At 42.8% G+C, this 18,879-nt stretch overlaps 1 protein-coding gene across 1 annotated transcript in view; it reads left to right on the forward strand.

Moving 5' to 3' along the window:
• PAPPA (pappalysin 1) overlaps nt 1-18,879 on the forward strand; it is a 572,334-nt gene that overhangs the window by 249,730 nt on the left and 303,725 nt on the right. The window contains exon 7 of the mRNA XM_069241521.1: nt 6,737-7,244. Within this exon, the coding sequence (XP_069097622.1) occupies nt 6,737-7,244 (508 nt within the window). The remainder of the gene's footprint in view (nt 1-6,736; nt 7,245-18,879) is intronic.

An 18,879-nucleotide genomic window follows, 5' to 3' on the forward strand; every position in this document is an offset into this window, starting at 1 on the left:
CTGTGATCTAGACGGTCACACCATGTGCACCACCCTTACTTAGTATGACTTCAGACAGTTAAGCTCAACACAGCACAACTCAGCTCAGGGCAGATAGTTGCAGCAACACCAGATTGTAGTAGCTGGTTGGGTTTTGTTCCTGATCGCTTGCCAAAGATGTCACTTTTGGCTTCTCCCATTTTTAAAGTGCCCTGTTAGTTACTTGCAGCTTGGCACAAGAATGACACGTATGTTTACATTATGTTTGTGCGATAGAATATTCAATTATTATATATGTTGTGTATGATTGTGGCATCCCAGGAATCTATTTTGGTTTCTCTCACATGAGTTGTACCTAAGATGCAGGTTGGAGTGAGCCTGAAAACATCAACGTGAATTATATGGGTCCCCCAAAGCATTCATAGAGTCCTTTGTAAAGCACAAACCTCTAAGGTGTGAAGTGTAGGAGTCAGAGCATCTCTATAAAGTGTAGGACAACTACTTGTCCCCTTTCTGCTTCATTCTCCCCTAGAAGAGTTACCCCCAACTCGCTGAGAGGTAGTTAAGTGAGGAAGTCTCTTCCTCTTTTGGCCTTTTATCTTAGGTCTGACAAATCAGAGAGCATGAATCCCTACCCTCCTGATGACCTAGGGGATAGACAATTTAACTTACCTAGTCTGAGAGAAATATGCAAAAGTCAGGTACAGCCTGAAAAAAGTTCCTGAGTTGGAATAATGAAATACCCAAACTCTGTCTGCACAGTTTGTACAAGTATGGGACAACCACCAGCCATTCTACCAGGATTTCACATCAGTCAGTATCTGGGGTCACACACAAAGTGGAGCCTGAAATACCCTTTGAACTCCATAGTTGGGGTTGCCGACTTGCCATGTTTGGGACCAGAAACCAGGAACTTCAGCATTCTACTACAAAGAGCTATCTGACAGCCACCATGATGGAATGAGAAAAATAAAAACTTTGGGGGATGGGTGCTGAAGGTGTCTGTGCACAAAAAAGGCTACATAGATGACCACAGCTCCAGGACCTAGGCAGGAGGATTATAAACCTGGCTTACTGTAGCCATGTGAAGGATCCTCATTGACCAGCCTTGTGTTGAGGCTTGTGATCAATGTGACAGGGAAGTGGCTTGCTCCACAAGCCAATGGTGGCTTAGCCTAATAGAAAGATAGCAACAGCATTCAGCAGTTTTCTTCAAAGAAGTAGGACCACCAATAATGACTTCAAACTAAAAGAATTTGTTACTACATTTGGTGGTTTCCTCACAAAAAAAAAGAAAGCACCTGTGAAGGCTTGGTGCTAGAAGCAAATAAAGCCACATTTGCAGTTGTTCATCGCAAAACCTTGACCAGGATAACTGCTGAGATGCAGTGTGGGCTCTCTACATGATTGAGTGATGTAGTTGAGTCTGGCCTGATGAAGATTCCATAAAAAAAGATTTCCCTCCCTTCATCAAGCAAGAGTGCATGCACCCTCTATAAGCCGTAAGAAAAAAACTCCACCACTTCAGTTCTAAATACACACGCTGTAGAAGAGCGCCTTACCAGAAACTGATGCAAGAGCTAGAAAGGGAGTAGGTCCAAGTCAGTGACTCCATTCTGCAAACAGCCACGGTCAAGGTACTGGACATCAATATGGTTACTGGGGACACAATAATCATATGAAGCACCATGGTAGTTACACACTTACCTTTAAAATTGTGACAGTGTCTTACCAATCTTGGCATTACCTTACAGTGGCCCTGGAAGCTATAAAGAAGGTTGTGATCTGAAATCTCGGGGTGGCCTAAATGTGGTATATATTTGAATTTCTCAACAGATTGAAGGAATCTAGAGATAGCTTCCAGTTAATATGTAGTGATTCCCTTCAATCAATGACGCCCCCACAAACTATTACGGTTAATTCCCAAGACACTAATGGTAAAAAGTTCTTATTGTTGCAATTTGAGCCAAGCAACACCTATTGCCCTGGGACTCACAGAAATATTCCCACAGTAGATGTTTCATACACTGGAGGGCCACTTCCAACCTCATTGTGAGATCCTGTGTTGGGGCAATGATGAAATGCTTACTTCTAAGTGAATCACTGCAGTACTTTATATCACTGATATCCCAGGAAGAGACACTCTTTACAGTGTGTTCTGTGTTCTTCTACCAGGTTGATATTGTTATTTAAGGTTGGGATCTGGACTTGAACTTCCAGCCATCTGTGGCTACAAGTTATTCTGGCTTGTTTAGCCGAAGACAAAAGCTTTTTTGTGACTGACTGCCACGAAAACATTCAAATTAAGATCAGATTCTGATTGGCCGTTGCACTGTTATTCCTTACCTGCATGTGTACCAAACTCATTGGTCCAGTACAGAAACGTGGTTGGCCTTAAACCTGACCCAGGAGACTTCTCCCTCGCAAATCGCAAAAGCTGAGTCCAGGATCATCTTCCGGTGCAGTGGAAACCTTGTATTCTGCGTGAAAGACAAGGGCAGGTGAATGAATAGGATCAATTGACACAGAGAGAACTCCATTGTACAGGAGTGCAGGTGAGCATCCTTTGAAATGACAATGCCCTTTGGAAGTGCTTTTCTCACTAGTGAAGGAACATATTCCCTGCCAGAGAACCAAATTCCATACCACATGGACCTACATGCCACTGGCTGTGTTATCAGACGCGTTTAGATCTTGGTGTGTTGAGAAGGTGCTCAAAGCCACCTTATGCCCTCCGCAACCTACAATCAGAGACCACACAAGACTTCAATTTGTGACCTCATGACTTCAACACTGATTTTATTAGTTCTAGATTGCTTTGCCCCTGGTGCCTCAAAACATTCTCACCACATATCCTAAATCTGCGGTCACCCACCTCTAAAAGTCAGAAAGGACCATTTGACTGCAGCTGATGGTAATTGAGATATTTATTTCATTTTCTAAAGTAGTTCACACATGAGTTCTCTAGATGCATATGGCTTAGTGTCACAGTAGTAGTGTCAAAGGAGAAGAAAAGCTAACATCTTTCAAACGAGTATAAACTCAAAGTGCTGCAGTAGAAACAATGGACAAGCCTTTTACAGTGCTTCATTTGAGCCAGTGGTTGCCGATGGGGCTCACCGGCACCCATGTTTGGGGACAAGCGCTTGTTTTTCCTCATCAGAAAAGCAGAAGAAAAAACAAACACAGCAGAAAGAAGTAGGAAGAGAAGGATGGAAAACCCAGCACAAAGGGGATAAAGCAGGAACCTGCAAGAGAGAGAAAGGGGGGTAGGGTGTGCCTCGTAGTGGATGAGACATGAACTGGATTCAAGACTATGCATTCGGCTCACCAACATTTAATAGCACCGGCTGCAGTTTATGAGCAGATGAGTGGGCACTGTCACTTCATTCTTTTACAAAAGAAGCACTGACCTTTAATATCCTTAGCCTGGCCAACCCCAGAATGCAAGGTCGGTTTGAATGCATTTGTCTAGCTTGAGGGCTGTGAGGAAGTATTTGGAAGAGGATGAGTGGGAGAAGAGGGTCTTCAAACTCTTTGGTATTTCATAAAATCTTTCAAAAGTTGTAAGTGCATTGATTGGCTGTTCCATAGGGAAAAACTACATATGTATCTTTTGCCTGATATTTTGTGTGTGTATTTATAGGTGCAAAGAACATTATGATTGGTTGACCTCAAATGCCTAGAAGCATAGTATTGCTGGAATAACCTCACCATGAATCGTGGCCCATTGCCATATAACTTACATACCAAGCTGAGTGTTTTGAGGGCAAGTCCAATGTTGATGCTGAGACAGGCTGCATGGTTGTATGCCCTTTGCTATTTTAAAAGGTTGCTCTAGGCCACCATGCATATGTGGCATTCTGGTAGCCTTTCCATGATGTAATCACTTTGAAAGCCAGGGAATTTTTATGAAACTAGACCAGCAGCCGTTGAATTCCACAAAGTAGTTAAAATGCTGTAATGAATATTAGTGACTGGATTTGCTTGCAAAGAATTTTGAAAACCCATGCCTGTTCGGATTTTTTTTTGTTTTCATAAGGAAAAGTGGCTATTTTGTTTAGTCATATAAATATTAAGGAAAGTGGTCCATTCACCTAGGAGTAGACTCAGTTCTCCGTTGATCAAGCCAGGGCCAATTGAGTTTCATCTAGCAGTGGACATTTTTCAATCATCTGGTCACTTTCTGATGGTCCAAAGATCCTTCCTCAACTTTTAGTTTATATATGTATTTCATCTGCATACATTTAGGCACCAGTGAATTGAGTGTCAAGGATGTGGATTATCAGGATCATGTAAATGAAAAGACCTGCCACCCATGGGATCCCACATTTCATGGTATTGATTTTCAGAACAATGAGTGCTAAGATCACAGGGATCTCAGTGCTGTAAAGGGAGCTACAGCTGATCCCTTGCCAGTTCTGAAGGATTGTTGAATGATCACTATGCTCAAACACCTGCTCTGCAACTTTTTTTGTTTAGAAAAATAGAACCTCCTAAAGCGGGAATAAATTCCCCCTTACAAGCAGGGAGCTTTTCTCCCTGCACATGGGGACCTTTCTACAATTTCCCTGCTTGTGTCATGCATAGCAGTCATGGGCAGGAAAAAATAGTGTTGGTCACCCTGCTCTTAATGGGGTAGGGCAAAAATGACTATGACCTACCAGTGCTGTGGGTAGTGGACTGCTTGGTCAGAGTTTCTCTTATATGAACCAGCAGAGGCCGCACCGTTAGTAATGCAGCAATCCCACCACCTCTAAATGGAACAAATGAATGGTGGAACTAGCAGGGCAGCAGGCTGCTGGTGTATGGTGTTCTCGTGTCCCGTCAAACCCCATAAAATAGCCTAAGCAATGTTTTATCCTTGTGGAATGAAACTGGTATAGGCTTGGGATCATATCCCGACAACATCCGAAGCTAGTGCTCTGCTGGGACATCTCAGAGGGGTCCCTCTTATGGTCCCTGGATGTAAGCAACCTCGGTCAAACAAGGAAATGTTCAGAGAAAAACAAAAAAAAGCATGGTGGAACTGCTCATTTCTTCTTCTTCTTCATGTTCCAAACACCTAGGTGTTCCAGATTTTGTGCACTTTGCATGTTGAATATATTTACTATCAATGTAAAGGTTCGAGTTTTGTTATATACATGTAAATGTGTTACTGCAGATGCCATATATGTCTTACTGGCTTAATCAATTGTAAAGCAGTCTGATGTCTCAAAGATATGGTCTGCGCTGCACAGAAATCCAATTAAATAAAAAAAAAACTGGCACCGCTCTTTTCCTGCAATTTCTCTTTGTTTCTCCATAGTCTTATTACCCTTTAGTCTCTTATTTTTTATTTCTCTCCATCTTTTTGCTCAGTGTTTGTCACTCCATTAGTTTTCTTTTCACGTTCTCCTTTCTCCTGCTAACTTCTCTCTGGCCCTTTGCTCCTGGCTCCCTTTCACGCCCTCTTGCTCTCTGCCCACTTATTCTACTCTTCCTTTTCGGCCTTTCTGAGGCTGGTAATGTGCATGGTGTGTTTGCATGGGATTGACTTACCAGCGATCTTCCAGCAGTCTCCTTAGCTCCTTCACCCGGGACTTGAATCAAGCTCCTGGTGGTCCAGAGGCCAGGACTGCCAAGAAAAGACACGCCCCCTTAATAATACGTCCAAGGATGTGAACAACGCCAGGCTAAAAACAGAGCAGCCAGCATCACAATGGGCTTTTTTAACTAACCTCAGTCATTGACAATGGAAAGGAACCAAGACATTTAGCATGGTGTTGTGCCATTTCCTTCCGCTGCTTGGAGCAGGACCCAGCCCAGCGATGAGGGGCGTATGGAAGACAGCAATCAGGCAGCATCAGCGAGGAGAAGGGCTATAAGGGAAAGGGATAGGGGATGTTGGATGTCACCAACAAGACACTATGTTGAACTGGTGAAGCATAAAGTTAAGTATTCAGTGACGTTCAGTCTGAACCAAGGGCGCCTTATATTTCAGACATATTTATAGTTTTAGACATAAGGAGATTACGTGATTTGCCAAGATTCACAAGATTCTTAGTTAAGTGCCAGAGCTGGGATTGGTACTCAGGTGCCCAGGTTCCACAGTCAGCAGCTTAGCCACTAGACACATCTATTTCCATGTGCCAACAAATAGCACAATTGGAAGGCTGGCCTTCTGGGCAAGGGAGAAAAGTGTTCTTTTAGACAACTGAGAGTCACGTGGATGCTCCCAGATGTCTGAAAGATCCATAAGTGCCTCTGATACGCTAGAATGCTTGAACTGCATCTGTGATGGAAGAAACGAGTGCACACTTTTTTTTACCTCTGAACCCTACCGAGCAACCTGCCACTGAATAATGGTTACATTGATGAAGATCTCATCACTGGTACCATAACGTGTGTGAACACTGGTAGATATTGCGTGAAAGGCAACACTGGAAGCTTAGTAAAGCTGTCAGATTACTGCAGGGAACAACAGTCAGGCTTACATATAAAGTAATACAGACAACATGAGGCTTTTGAATCAAACTGGTTGTGCACTGAAGGCAACAGGTTAATGAAACTGATAACAGCTGCACTAAAGACGACATTAGGCTTTTGAAATTGATAACTGATGTACTGCAGACGTCAGGCTAGTGTAACTCACAGTTCATGTACTGCAGACAACGTCAGGCAAGATGAACTGTCGGATCGTGTACAGCAGACAATATCAGCTTAGAGAAATTGATGCATGCTCTCCTTAAATACTTCTGGTCTTCATTCCCTGCAGGTCATCCAGATGCGGAACAGCCATGCAAGTCAAGTTTACGGACCTGGAGCCCAAACTCTTCCGTAGTCCAACATAGAGTGCCGCCCATCTGCCCGGAGCCCCAAGGTTGTCACCTGGAGCTGGAGTTTCAATACCCATTAATTCCAGAGTACCTCACTATCTGGGTGACGCTTATTGACCCAGCACTGCACTCCACGGGGGGCGTGAATGATGTCCGGTTGGTGACAGTAAGTGGGAAGCACATCTCTCTGGGTCCCCAGAATGTCTTCTGCGCCGTTCCACTCACCATCAAGATCGACTCGAAGAACATCACGGAGGAGGTCAGCGGCGTTCAGATATACACTTTGGACGAGCAGCTCGAGATTGACGCCGCAATGCTCAGCTCTGCCCCCGACAGCCTTCTGTGTGCCAGCTGCCAGCCTGTCAGCTACCGCATTGTCCGAGACCCGCCATTCAACGCTGGGGAGGCGGCTAGCTTCTCAGACCTCAACAGACGATTCACAGACATGTGAGTACAACACATCCTCAGATCCTTTAGTAGTGAATTCTAGTCTCTCAACCAAAGGGTCAAGCATGGCATCACTTTCGGAGCACACAGTGCAGACAGGTGGCCTACTCTCTAAAGGGAGGAAGGGATCTGAAGGTGAGGGTGGCCATGTGATGTCTGGGGCCAAGACATTTTTCCTGTCCTGGTCCTTTACTTCTCAAACTAACGCATTCTGAGGATGTAATCTGAGTTAAATTCAAATGAAGGATTGAAACAAAGTAGATGCTTAGAGTGCTTTCTCAAATGAATAGTCCTGGGCTGAAAATGTTATGCTGTAGTGACTTTGGGGCATGTGGATAACAAAAAATGGCTTTTATTCAGTGAAGGATGCAGGTAGAAATGATAACCTGTATTTGTCTACTTTGTGTGTGCTTGTCCATAATAGCTCTTTATAATTGATTCCGTGGTAGTATCTTATGCTCAAATGATCCCGAGATAGCGGCGGATTGGCCACCATGTGGGCTTTGAATTACAAGCAGCAAAGTGATGCTTATGTCAAATAGAGTAGACATGGGCCAAATACATTACCGGCAGACCGTTTTGTGTCTTTGTAGAAACAGATCCTGGTCAGAATCACATTTTTTTCGGACCCATCCTCCGACATTCAAATATTCACTTTCATGTTTGCAACTATATTTTATTACAATTATTGTTAGATTTGCTCTGTGTTCTTTTGTTTCCCGTAAATTGTATTCCGTCAGGTTGAAATCAAATAATCCGAAAAAAGGCAGTTTTTTTAATTCCAGGCTAACATTTTTTGAAGACAAAGTATACGTTTCTTGATAATATGTTTTCCTACAAATAAAATGCAACAAAAAATATTTCAAGAGTACAACTTTAGAACAAAGCTACTACTGCCTGAAAGAGCCAATACCCAAAGACTGAAAGAGGGAAAAAAGAAAAATGTTGATGTCATCTCTAGTCCGTGCCCCCCATTAGGGTAGGAAGCGTTTTATAAAAATGCTACAATGAAATACAAGATTTTAATTAGTGAACTGTCTATAGATCATTGCAGAAGAGAGAGTAATCTGCTTGTCTGGATAACTGATGCACAGCCTTTCTTAGCACACCTGAACCAGACACTTTTAAGTGCACGGCAGGGCTTTCCTTGTCAAACATAATGAAAGGCAATCGATGTTAGACGTTTACGGTGCATACCCTTCGGGAAATCTCTAAACTTTACCTGACAAATCCTTCTCTGTCGTGGTTTTGGGAGTTCTCCTCTGGTGAGTTTGAGCTTAATGTGGAGCTATTTTTAAGCCTTGTGAAACGCTTTATATCTGCACTAATTCTTTCCTGCATGAGGTAAAGAAATATAATATTTTCCAGTAGGAATGCCTGCTGCACCATTGTGTGATCACTTACAATAGGTTACTAACAAGGTGATGTTTCAGCAGGGGTGGCTCCTCCATGAGGGCGGAGGAGCGTTGTCCCCCCTCCCCCCCCCCCCAGCAGCGACAGCTGCAAAACCTTTACAAGGAAACAATAACAAACAGTGTTTGTTTTCGTTTCCTAGTAAAGGGGCGGGGCCACGTGGGTGACGTACTCTGAGGGGGAGCGCTTGGGGACTGCTCAGCACTACCCCAGCATCCCCCCTCACAGCGCATGTGTGTTTGGCCAGCCGTCTCGGGCCTGCCAAACACACAGGCGCACAGGGCTCACTCCAGCCCAGCAACACTGTCTGCCTGGGAACGCCCTTGTAACCTTTGTTTTTTTTGAGTGAAGGTCTATGTTTTTTTTTAACGTATAGTAATTTTCATTAATATATATTAATCCAACCATCACCATGCATGGCCTTTGGCCACAGCAAACAGCTATGTCCTGGGGTTGGGCCCCTAGGGACATAGCAGGAGCGGGCCCTGGTGGGGTGGTGGCCCTCAGTGACTCCTCCAGGGGGGCTGCGTGGCCCCCCTCCTATGAGAATAGCCATGTGTAAATAGTGGTGGACCCCAGGGCTTCGGGGGGGGGGGTTTAAAACAGACCCCTTCATTCTTTTAATATAGCCCTGGAGAGGTGGTGGGCCCCAGGGCTTCGGGGGGCCACGTACCTGCCCGCATTGTTTTACTTCAGTGCCCCGGGGAGGTGGTGGTCTCTGGGGTAGTGGGGAGGACCCCCCCACACACTCCAATAAGGAATACCCCCCGCCTTGGCTCTCTCAGGGGCTTCTGAATAGCAAAGCACGGGCTTTGTCTTTTTAACATTTTTACCATGAATTTACGACTCTGCATCTAAATTTTTTTTAAAGTGCTTTTTAGCCCTGGGGAGTCCCTCTGGAATCCTTTGTGTCCCTATATGTACAAATTTGGATTTTCTTTAAATTCTCTGTAAGTACTGAATGGATCTACACCACATCACAAAATGGTCGCTTTCTGGACCAAGAACTACCTTTCTGCCAAATTTGGTGTAATTCCTTCCAGTGGTTTCGACGCTATCGCTGCTCAAAATCCCTATTGAAAATGAATGGGGAAAACGCGTTTTGGGACCCCCCATTTTTTCTCCGCCCCCACTTGACAGATCACCCTGATCACCCAGACAGCAGCTCATGTGACTGGCAAATTGTTTTGGAAACTTTCATGAAGATTCATCAACCGACCCCAACAATATAAGCAAGTAAAATAATGCTTATTCTATAGAAGCTAGGTCCTAACAATAACAACCTAGTGGGAACCACCACTAGGTAAAAAAAAAAAAATATATATATATATATATATATATATATAGAGAGAGAGAGAGATAGATAGATAGATAGATATGCATAGTTGTAGCATGTGAGCTGAAATTCATTGATCAGTGCGGGTAATGACTTCATGTAGATGTTGAGAAGCATGTGTGAGACAATTGAGCCTTGAGGAACCCCTGCTTTGTGAAGTACAGTTTGGATGAGAAAGGAGGAGTATCGATGACATTTGTTCTGTTGTGAAGGTAGTATGTGATCCAGTAGAGAGCAGTCTTCTCTATGCCGGCTTCATGGCGTCTTTGTATCAGGGTGCCATGGTCAACTGTGTCAAGGGCAGGTGAAAGGTCCAAGAGAAGTTTTGTAGCAACTCCATTGTACTCTACTGTGTTTTTGAGGTCATCCCAGATGGAGGTGAGGGCAGATTCTGTGCCTCTTCCTGGGTGGAATCCAGTTTGGTAGTCTGAAAGTGTGGAGTTATCTTCAATGAATTGTGTCATCTGGGTGAATGCTGCTCCTTCTATCACTTTGCCCAGGAAAGGTCCATTTATAATTGGTCTGTAGTTGTTAGGGTCATGCGGGTCTAAGGTTTTTTTTTTTGTAATGGGTGTATGAATGCCTTTTTTGGTCTTCTAGAAAGATTACTGTAGTTAAAGAAGTACTGACGATTCTTCTGACTGGTGTGGCAGCAGAGGTAGATGAAAATTCTCTTTTTTGAAATGTGTGCTGGACAAGGATCAGAAGGGCAGCCAGAAGGTCTGCTTGCTTTGGCCAGACCCATAAATTCTCTTTGCTATATTTGTTCAAATGAAAGGAGAGGCTGGGTTGGTCTACTGTTGGAGGGGATATTTGGAAATGGGTTGGTGCTGGTGGTTTTCTTTTGTTTTAAATAGGAGTCCAGTGTGTCTGCTTGGGTGGTGTAATGATTTGCCAGTTTGTCTGTGAGTTCTTGAGTAATGGGATAAATTCCTTCCGTGCATTTAGGTTTACAAAATTTGATGAGAATTTTATACAATTCTTTATTCGCAGACTTAACATTTTGAATTCTGTCTGAATGGTACAATTTTTTTGCTTTTTTGATTGTTGATTTGTATATTATGTTAAGTTTGCACGGGTGAAGTTTGTCTTGATTGATGTTTGTTTTGAGCCAGGTTCACTGAGCTTTCTGATTTGTTGTTTTATCTTTTTTAGGTCTGTATTTCTCCAAGGTGCTTATTTTCTTTTGTCCTGTTTTTTGGTCTTAGTGGTATTAGGATATCAAAAGCTTTCTGTAGCTGATCATATTTTTTTTAATAGAATTTATTGTGTCTAGATCTGTGTTAGCTGTTAGTTGTGTTTCTAAGTATTCAAAATTGAGTTTGCTCCAAGGTCAATAGGTGGATGCATAGAAGGTGGTCTTGGGAGTGTTAATTTGTGGTGTTTTATGTTGGAAAGCTACCAAATGGTGGTTTGACGATGTGACTGGAGTAAAAAAGGTAACTAGTTCTGGATTTGCAAAAATGACACCTAGGTTGAATCCAGCAATTTGTGTAGGATGGTGTACGATCTGAGGTAGGGCCAGTGTGACCAGACCAGAGATGATAATTTTTGGATGGGGCATATTGGGTTTGTCAAACAAAATGTTTAGGTCCCCAAAAATGCATAGGTTGGTATATAGTGTGAAAATGTACGAAATAGTGTCTAGAAAAGTGTCTGGGAATATTGCCTTGATAGGTGGTGGTCTGTAAAGGAGGAGGAAGTTACAGAAGGAAGTTGGTGTAGAGTTGCTTCTGGTGAAGAAAGCCTTACAACCTTCTATGCAAATGTCATCTGTTTTGCAGAGATTTATTGTTTGCTTGTATGTAACAGAAAATCCACCTCCTCTTTTGCCTATACAGTTCTGTGTGATGGTTTGATAGCCTGGAGGAACAGCATCATGCAACACTGGAGCCATGTCATCTCCCAACCATGATTCTGTTATGAAGATGAAGTCTGGTTGTGTGTCAGTGGGTAGGTCATAGATGTGGTTCTTGTTTTTAGAGAGTGATCGAGCATTTATTAGTAGGCAATTGAGAGACTGTGTTTTGTTGGTGGTGTGACTAGTTTGTAGTGAAGTGAGTAGTATATCTTGAACTTTTAGTTGGTGTGTCATTAGTGCTGGTATTAACTGTATGTATTGTTTTTCTATATTGTGTTCCTCATTCAGCAGGCTTAGAAGGCATTTTGTTGGGTCTGCTTGTGTTGGTGGTGGAGATGGTGGTTGAGAATGAGATGGTGAGTAGGGTAGTTTTTGTAGAGTAGCCTTGTGTAATAGACATGGGGATGCAAAGGTGTGAAGAGTGGCATGTTGTTTCTTTTGTTTGTGTCTATTTAGGATGGAAGGAGTATGGATTAGGGGTGGTAGTGCACCATGTCAGTCATAATCTAAGGCTCTAAATTGTGCAATGGATGAGAGGCGGGTCAATAAGACTTGTTGTGTTGCTGTATTTGTTGTTGTCTGTGTTGGTGAAGATAGAAAATCTGGAAGTTAAAATGGATTAGGATGTTTATTATTTGTGCAGTCTAAGGGAGGGACTGGGTGTATGTTTCTAGTTTAAGACGGAAGGTATTATGTGTAGTTTTCATGTGCTAGTGTGTGTGTATTGTTTTGTTTTTGTGTAGTAGTGAGAGGGGATATTGATTTAGTGGTTTTCTGAGAAGGATTTGTAAGTAAAGTACTGCTTGTGAATGATATTTGAATTGTACTGGTGGTAGTGATATGTTTTGGAGAAGAGTGTATGTGGTGCCCAAGAGGGGATCAACAAGATTTTTCTTTGTGTTAGATTTGATCACTACAAGAGGTAATATGTGTGGTGGAGTGGAGTGTAAGGATTGTTTGGTTGTGTGTTTTTGGTAAAAAGAGGAAGAGGGTTTTGGTGGATGATGGAAGGCTGGGTATAGGTTTGTTGTGATAAAAAGGGATTTGTTAAGAGGAAGTTAAAGATAGAGCTGGTGTTTTGTATGAACAGGGAATGTGTGTCTTGATGGATAAAAATGTTGTATAATGTGGCTTTGTGTCATGTTGGTGATGTGTGAATTCATTAGTTGTATAGGACAGAGTTGTGTCTGTGTGAGAATGAAGGTGCCATATTGTTGTAGATGGGGTAGAAGGGTGTATAGGTATGGTTTGTGGGGTTTTGTAGTGGCTGTTGAGACATTGAAATCTTGGTGATGTTTGTTTTTGGTACATGAGTAGAATGCCTTTGCTGATATTGTGTTTGGATGGTTTCGGATGTGAATGGCTTAAGGCAGTTGTTGGTAAATGAAAAATTAGATAGAATCTCTGGTCGTAGGCAACTGCTCTTGTCCTCTCTGCCCTTAAACTCGACACCTGGGCTGAGACGCTCAGGACCCTAGGCTTAAATAGCCCTATGGGCCAATGGAACCCTAGCCCTAACCAATCAGAACCCTAACCTTAGAGCCAGTGGGAGACATGGCCTTATTAACCAATCAAAGCCCTAGCCCTAACAGCCAATCAAACAAGCATTTTCAATGCAACGGGTCTCACATTTGCTCGAGTTAGAGCTATTAGTGTTGTAAAGAAAAAAAAAGCAGCGCAATCGCACTATGTAAAATGCAGCGCGATTGCGCCTCGTGGAAAATAAACAGATAAAGTAGTCCGGACCCCAGGCTGAAATCATCAAGCCTCGTATGTTTTTAGTAGTTTACTGGTGCTGTGTAGGTGGGCTAAACACTGGAAAAGGCATGACGTATGCATGCCTTTCACAAATGAAAGCAAGCAGATTTTAAAAGGCAGGCCCACGAACCAATGTAAGTGACTGACGTGACATGGGCATGATTTGAAGCCGAAAGAGAGATTACAGAATGGACGGAGTGCTTTGCGCTCACCCATAAAAACAAACCCTAAGTCCAATAGGAACCCTAACCCTAGGATCCAATCAGAACCCTAGCCCTAACAGTAAATTAGAACTCAAACCCCAAGCCCTTAGTCCCTTAGTCCAATATAAATCCTAGCCCTAGCAACCAATCACAGCAACAAATGACAACCAATAGAAACCTATGTAAGGAGGAGGTGACCTTAAAGACAGGCTGCTGTGGCAGGGGGCAGAGTGGTGCTTCTCTATTCAGAATCTCCTTGGATACAGACATGCTCAATCCACACCACTTTCTAGCTTTCTGATTCTACTCTTCGGGTAAGGCCCAATTCTGAAGCCACTGAAATGCTGCTTTTTGCGCACTTAAACTCATTACTTTTTTAATTAAAAAATGAGTGCTACATGCACTTTCCAACCACAGTTTAAACCCACAAAGCAGATTAAGCAGCCTCCTAAACACACTATGGTTAGCCACTGAGGTGTATTTTGCTTTTTTTCAACCTTGTTAGTGGGGTGAGGCCTTGTACAGTCTAGAGGAAAAACTAGAAGGGAAATGTATGTTGTCACAGGTAGAGCAAAACAGCAGTTTAAAAGTACAAAGTTTGCAGAAAACCCAAGATGTAAATGTATACAGACATGGGAAGAACAAAACAGCAGTTTAAAAGTGCCAAGTTTGTAGAAAACCAAGAGGCAATTTTAAACAGACACGGGTGGGGAAAAAACACTTTTAAAATTACATGAATATACAGAAAGTCTGTGTTCTTACCACTTTCTTTGTCTCTTGCTCACTCGGCTGTTTAGGGCACAAAGAAGCTAGGCTTACAAGATGGAGGTGGCTGTCTTGGAGTTACCTTCACAAACGTAAAGGACACGTGCAGGTGCGACAGGAGGGCTCAGGTTTGCCTGGGAGCTAGAGAGCCAATTATCAAGCATAGGCTACTGCGGCATGGGAAAGGCAGGTCCTCCTCTATTCAGAATCTCCTTGGATTCTGACAGGCTCAATCCACACTCTCCAGCTTCCTGATTCTATCCTTCAGGTAAAGCCCAATTCTGAAGCCACTGAAATGCTGCTTTTCGTGCACTTAAGCTAATCACTTTCTTAAGCCAAAAATGAGTGCTACATGCACTTTCCAAGCACAGTTTAAAACCACAAAACAAATTAGGCAGTCTCCTAAACACACTTTGGTTAGCCTCTGGGGTGTATTTTGCCATTTTTAAACCTTGAAAGGGGCCAGGAGAGGCCTACTATAGTACAGGGAGAAAACTAGGAGGGAAATTCATACAGTGATGGGTAGAACAAAACAGCAGTTTAGAAGTACCAACTGTGCAGAAAAATGAGGTAGATTTAAACAGATAAGGGCAGAACAAAAACAGCAGTTTAAAAGTACCAGAAAACCAATATGTTAATTTAAACAGACGTGGCTATAATAAAACATCAGTTTCAAAGTACCAAGTTTGTAGAAAACCAGGAGGCCAATTAAAACAGACCCCGGTAGGGGAAAAGCACCTTTAAAATTACAAATATACATATACATAGTTATTATTTTATAATTAGTATTTATGCAAAGTGCTATTTATTACAATTTTTTAGAGTAAAGAGGGGGCCGTGACTCACAAGAAGCGAATCCTAAAGTGAGTTATCATGCCCCTCTCCTTCCACAATAATAGCAATTATAAGCATATTATATTCTGAGCATCTGCATCTACCTATGGTTTATGCCATATTTGTTTGTTTTAACAAAAATTCATTTGACCATGCAAGAAGGTAACTTACTGTAATAAGGTAAAAAGACATTGAAGAAACCTTGTGATTATTAGAACTGTTTCCATATGTAAAGGAATTGTCGTATGCAAACCCAGAGGAAGTGAAAAATGTTTTCTCTTTCTATCGAGGGGTTCTGGTGACATCATAAACCATGAGGGCAAAGAAAAGTTGTCTGCTTATGTCAACAGTACCCAAGACAGCATTATAGGACTAATTTACACTTGTTACCCTTTATATATTTTTATACTGTATATTTATTTGGGGGCATTTAGCTATAATATCTGTTTTTTACAAAGTGCAGGTAACAATGTGCACTGACAGGAGTGAGACTTGTGTTCACCTTTCATGAAAACATTTTGATAAAAGAATGGACAATTGCGAGGGCCAATGGATTTATGCAATTCTGTGGCTGAAGTGTTTACCGCATAATTAGGGATTTGCCATGTATATTTTCTCGCGGGGTAAAATTATTTTACTTGTGGAGAAAAAATAAACAGGGGATCCACTTCCGGTTGTGCAGAGTTTCCTGCTGTGGAAAACACCAGACAACAAAATAAGGTTCCCCTTGGCAATGCCAGGTGACCTTCCTAAAAATAGGCATAGAAACCTGCACCTCACATTTCCACGCTGATTGCTTGGATTATTTGAAATAAAAAATCTACACTCACGTGTGGTGTAAATCTGTGATTTTCTTTCTGTTTGAATCCCTACCTTCTTTGTAAATTGATACCAAAATGTATATACATGGAGATTGTACTTGTCACACTTTTTCGCAACACCTACCCTCATTTATATGTGTAATGGAACAAAGACTGTGCTTTCGCTCATTCTTAAAATGGAAAACTTTAAGAAGCTGGAAATGGAAAACACATAATCTCTCTCCTGGGGGGGGGGGGGGGGGGAAGGTGAGGCGGGCGATCTTAGTTTCACTGTTCAGTCGATGTGCGCGCTCTCACCGCGGGTAATTAATAAGTTACCTCACCTCAAAAAATACCGACCATCAGAACCTTCCTGTCAAGCAACACCAGTTAATTGAGGTGTAGCGATCTGCAAATCCCAGCCACAGGGGAACAAAGGCGGCATTAAACGCTCTTAACCGCGCAAAACAGGCCTCGTAAAACACGCTCAGCAACACTCTCCTGGATAATAACCCTGGATCTCTTGCACCCTAAAATCAGACGCAATAAGACGGTTGAGCAGGTTGTCCACCTCTAACACGTGCAAGGCCTGCTGTTGAACAGGAAGTGACCTCATGGGTGATGAAAAGCTGGGGCAGCACAAACAAGTTCCGTCTGGCCATGAAATTCATAACAGAACCTGCGGCGCCCACAGCTCGGCGTGAATGGTCTAAACTTAGCCGGGGAGCCTGTGTGTTCTGGGGAACGCACACGCAGTGGCTGTTGCTTGGACGTTGTTAAACCTGCGGTGTTGCTGAAAGTATCTATGCAAATAAACAGTGGCACCGTAGTGATGGGCATGCCACTGAAAGCTCGACCCAGATGCCTGGCTTCGTCTCAGCCCAAGGCCCTCTTGGACCCTTGGGCCCAAAACGAGCCAAGTCTTCGTGTGGCTTCTGCGTGCTGTAATGTCATCCGCCAAGAATTAAAGACAAAGCATTAACATTTTATGTAAAAAAAAAAACCCGAATAAATATAAAGAGATGCCCATGTAGTGGATAAACTGCACAATGTGAATCCATAAAAACTGGGGTCAGACCCAGCTTCCCCGCTTGACCAAATTGTATGATGCTAACCAAATGTTTTATTTCACTTTACTTCCTTTTTCATTATTTTTGCATATGAGAGCACCTTCAAACATGTGAGTTGAGGATGTGCGACATACAAAAACCTCTTGCATTTTATTTAATGTACTATAATGTTGACTTCATGTAGAAAAAGCACCTAGGCCAAATGGAGGGTGAATGTAACAACTGATGGACCTCTTTGTTTAGTGGCACTGTCGTCAGAGTGGCTTCAGGAATGTAAGTTCATGTTTAAAAGCTATTGCTTTTAATAAGTACCTCTGGATGCACTGAAAATACACATTTTTAATAGACTATCATATTTTTACATGATGGCTGTTGCATGATTTACATGCCAAATATGTTCATGGCGCTTCTTGTGCACAGTCTTTTAGAGACAAGCTATGCCCTTGGCTCACCTCTGTCTCAGCTCTCCCTGATAATGTGTTAACTTGCCCACCTCTGTGCTTTAGCTGTAGTTCAAATTCAGGAGCGGCTCGCGGCAAGTAGAAGGGGCAGGGAGGATTAAAATAAAATTAAAACTAATAAAAAAAATAAAAAACATATCTTAACTGCAGCATGCCACTCCACTCCTGCTTCTCCTCGCTGCAGGCACAGGCTCCCAGCCAGCCCTGTGGCCAATCCTGACGTTGCTCAAAGCAGCGTCAGGATTGGCTGAGAGCATCCAGCCAGGCACTCCAAGGGAAACTGGGAGCCTGTGCAGGCTCTCTTAGACCAGCAACTATGTTGCTGGGCTAAGAGAGACTACAGCACATGTGTGTTTGGCCGGCTCGAGACGGACGGCCAAACACACATGCGCCCTGAGGGTAGTGCCCTGTGCACTCCCTTCAAGTTCTCGTCACCCCGGTGGCCATGCCCTTTTACCAAACAACGAAAATGCACACAGTTTATTATTGTTTTTTGGTGAAAGTTTTGCAGCTGTCACTGCTGGCTACTGCTCCTGCCAATCTGCCAATCGTTTTGTAGTAGAATTTTTTCTCACAAAAAGTTTACGCCTATTGGCGGAACTGCACGGAATCACGCAGAGTTTTTATGTAACCTCCTAGAATTCTACAGGTTCAAATTCTGCAAGTTCTGCCCACACCTAGGTATATTCTCCCTCTATATTTTGATCATGATATTCGGTCCTTGATATTCCCTACCACAAGTGATATTTATGATAGATAGCAAGCAGTGTATGGTACAGCGACTACCAATGCAAGCTCCAGTGATTACTACAAATGTGTGTAATGTCTTGTATAAGTGAATAGGTTGTGTAACTCTACTGAGAGATATTTTCCCTCCACAGAACAATCCTGGAAGGATCTAACTAACCATCTATGCAAGGGTGAATGAATGGTTCCCTGCAGCCAAAATATCAGACTTATTCTTAGTTTGGAATTTCATTCTGTGTTTCCACACTGTGTGGTGTTAGTCACATTCCTGTCTTCGGCAGCACTATTCCCTTGAATATCAATCAGGGCCACTTATATTAAAGGGAATTGTGCCTTCTGAAAATTGCATTGTATTGAAATGGTATTTATACAGCACCTACCATCCTT

The sequence above is a fragment of the Pleurodeles waltl genome, chromosome 6 (genome assembly GCF_031143425.1).
Source record: "Pleurodeles waltl isolate 20211129_DDA chromosome 6, aPleWal1.hap1.20221129, whole genome shotgun sequence".
NCBI lineage: Eukaryota > Metazoa > Chordata > Amphibia > Caudata > Salamandridae > Pleurodeles > Pleurodeles waltl.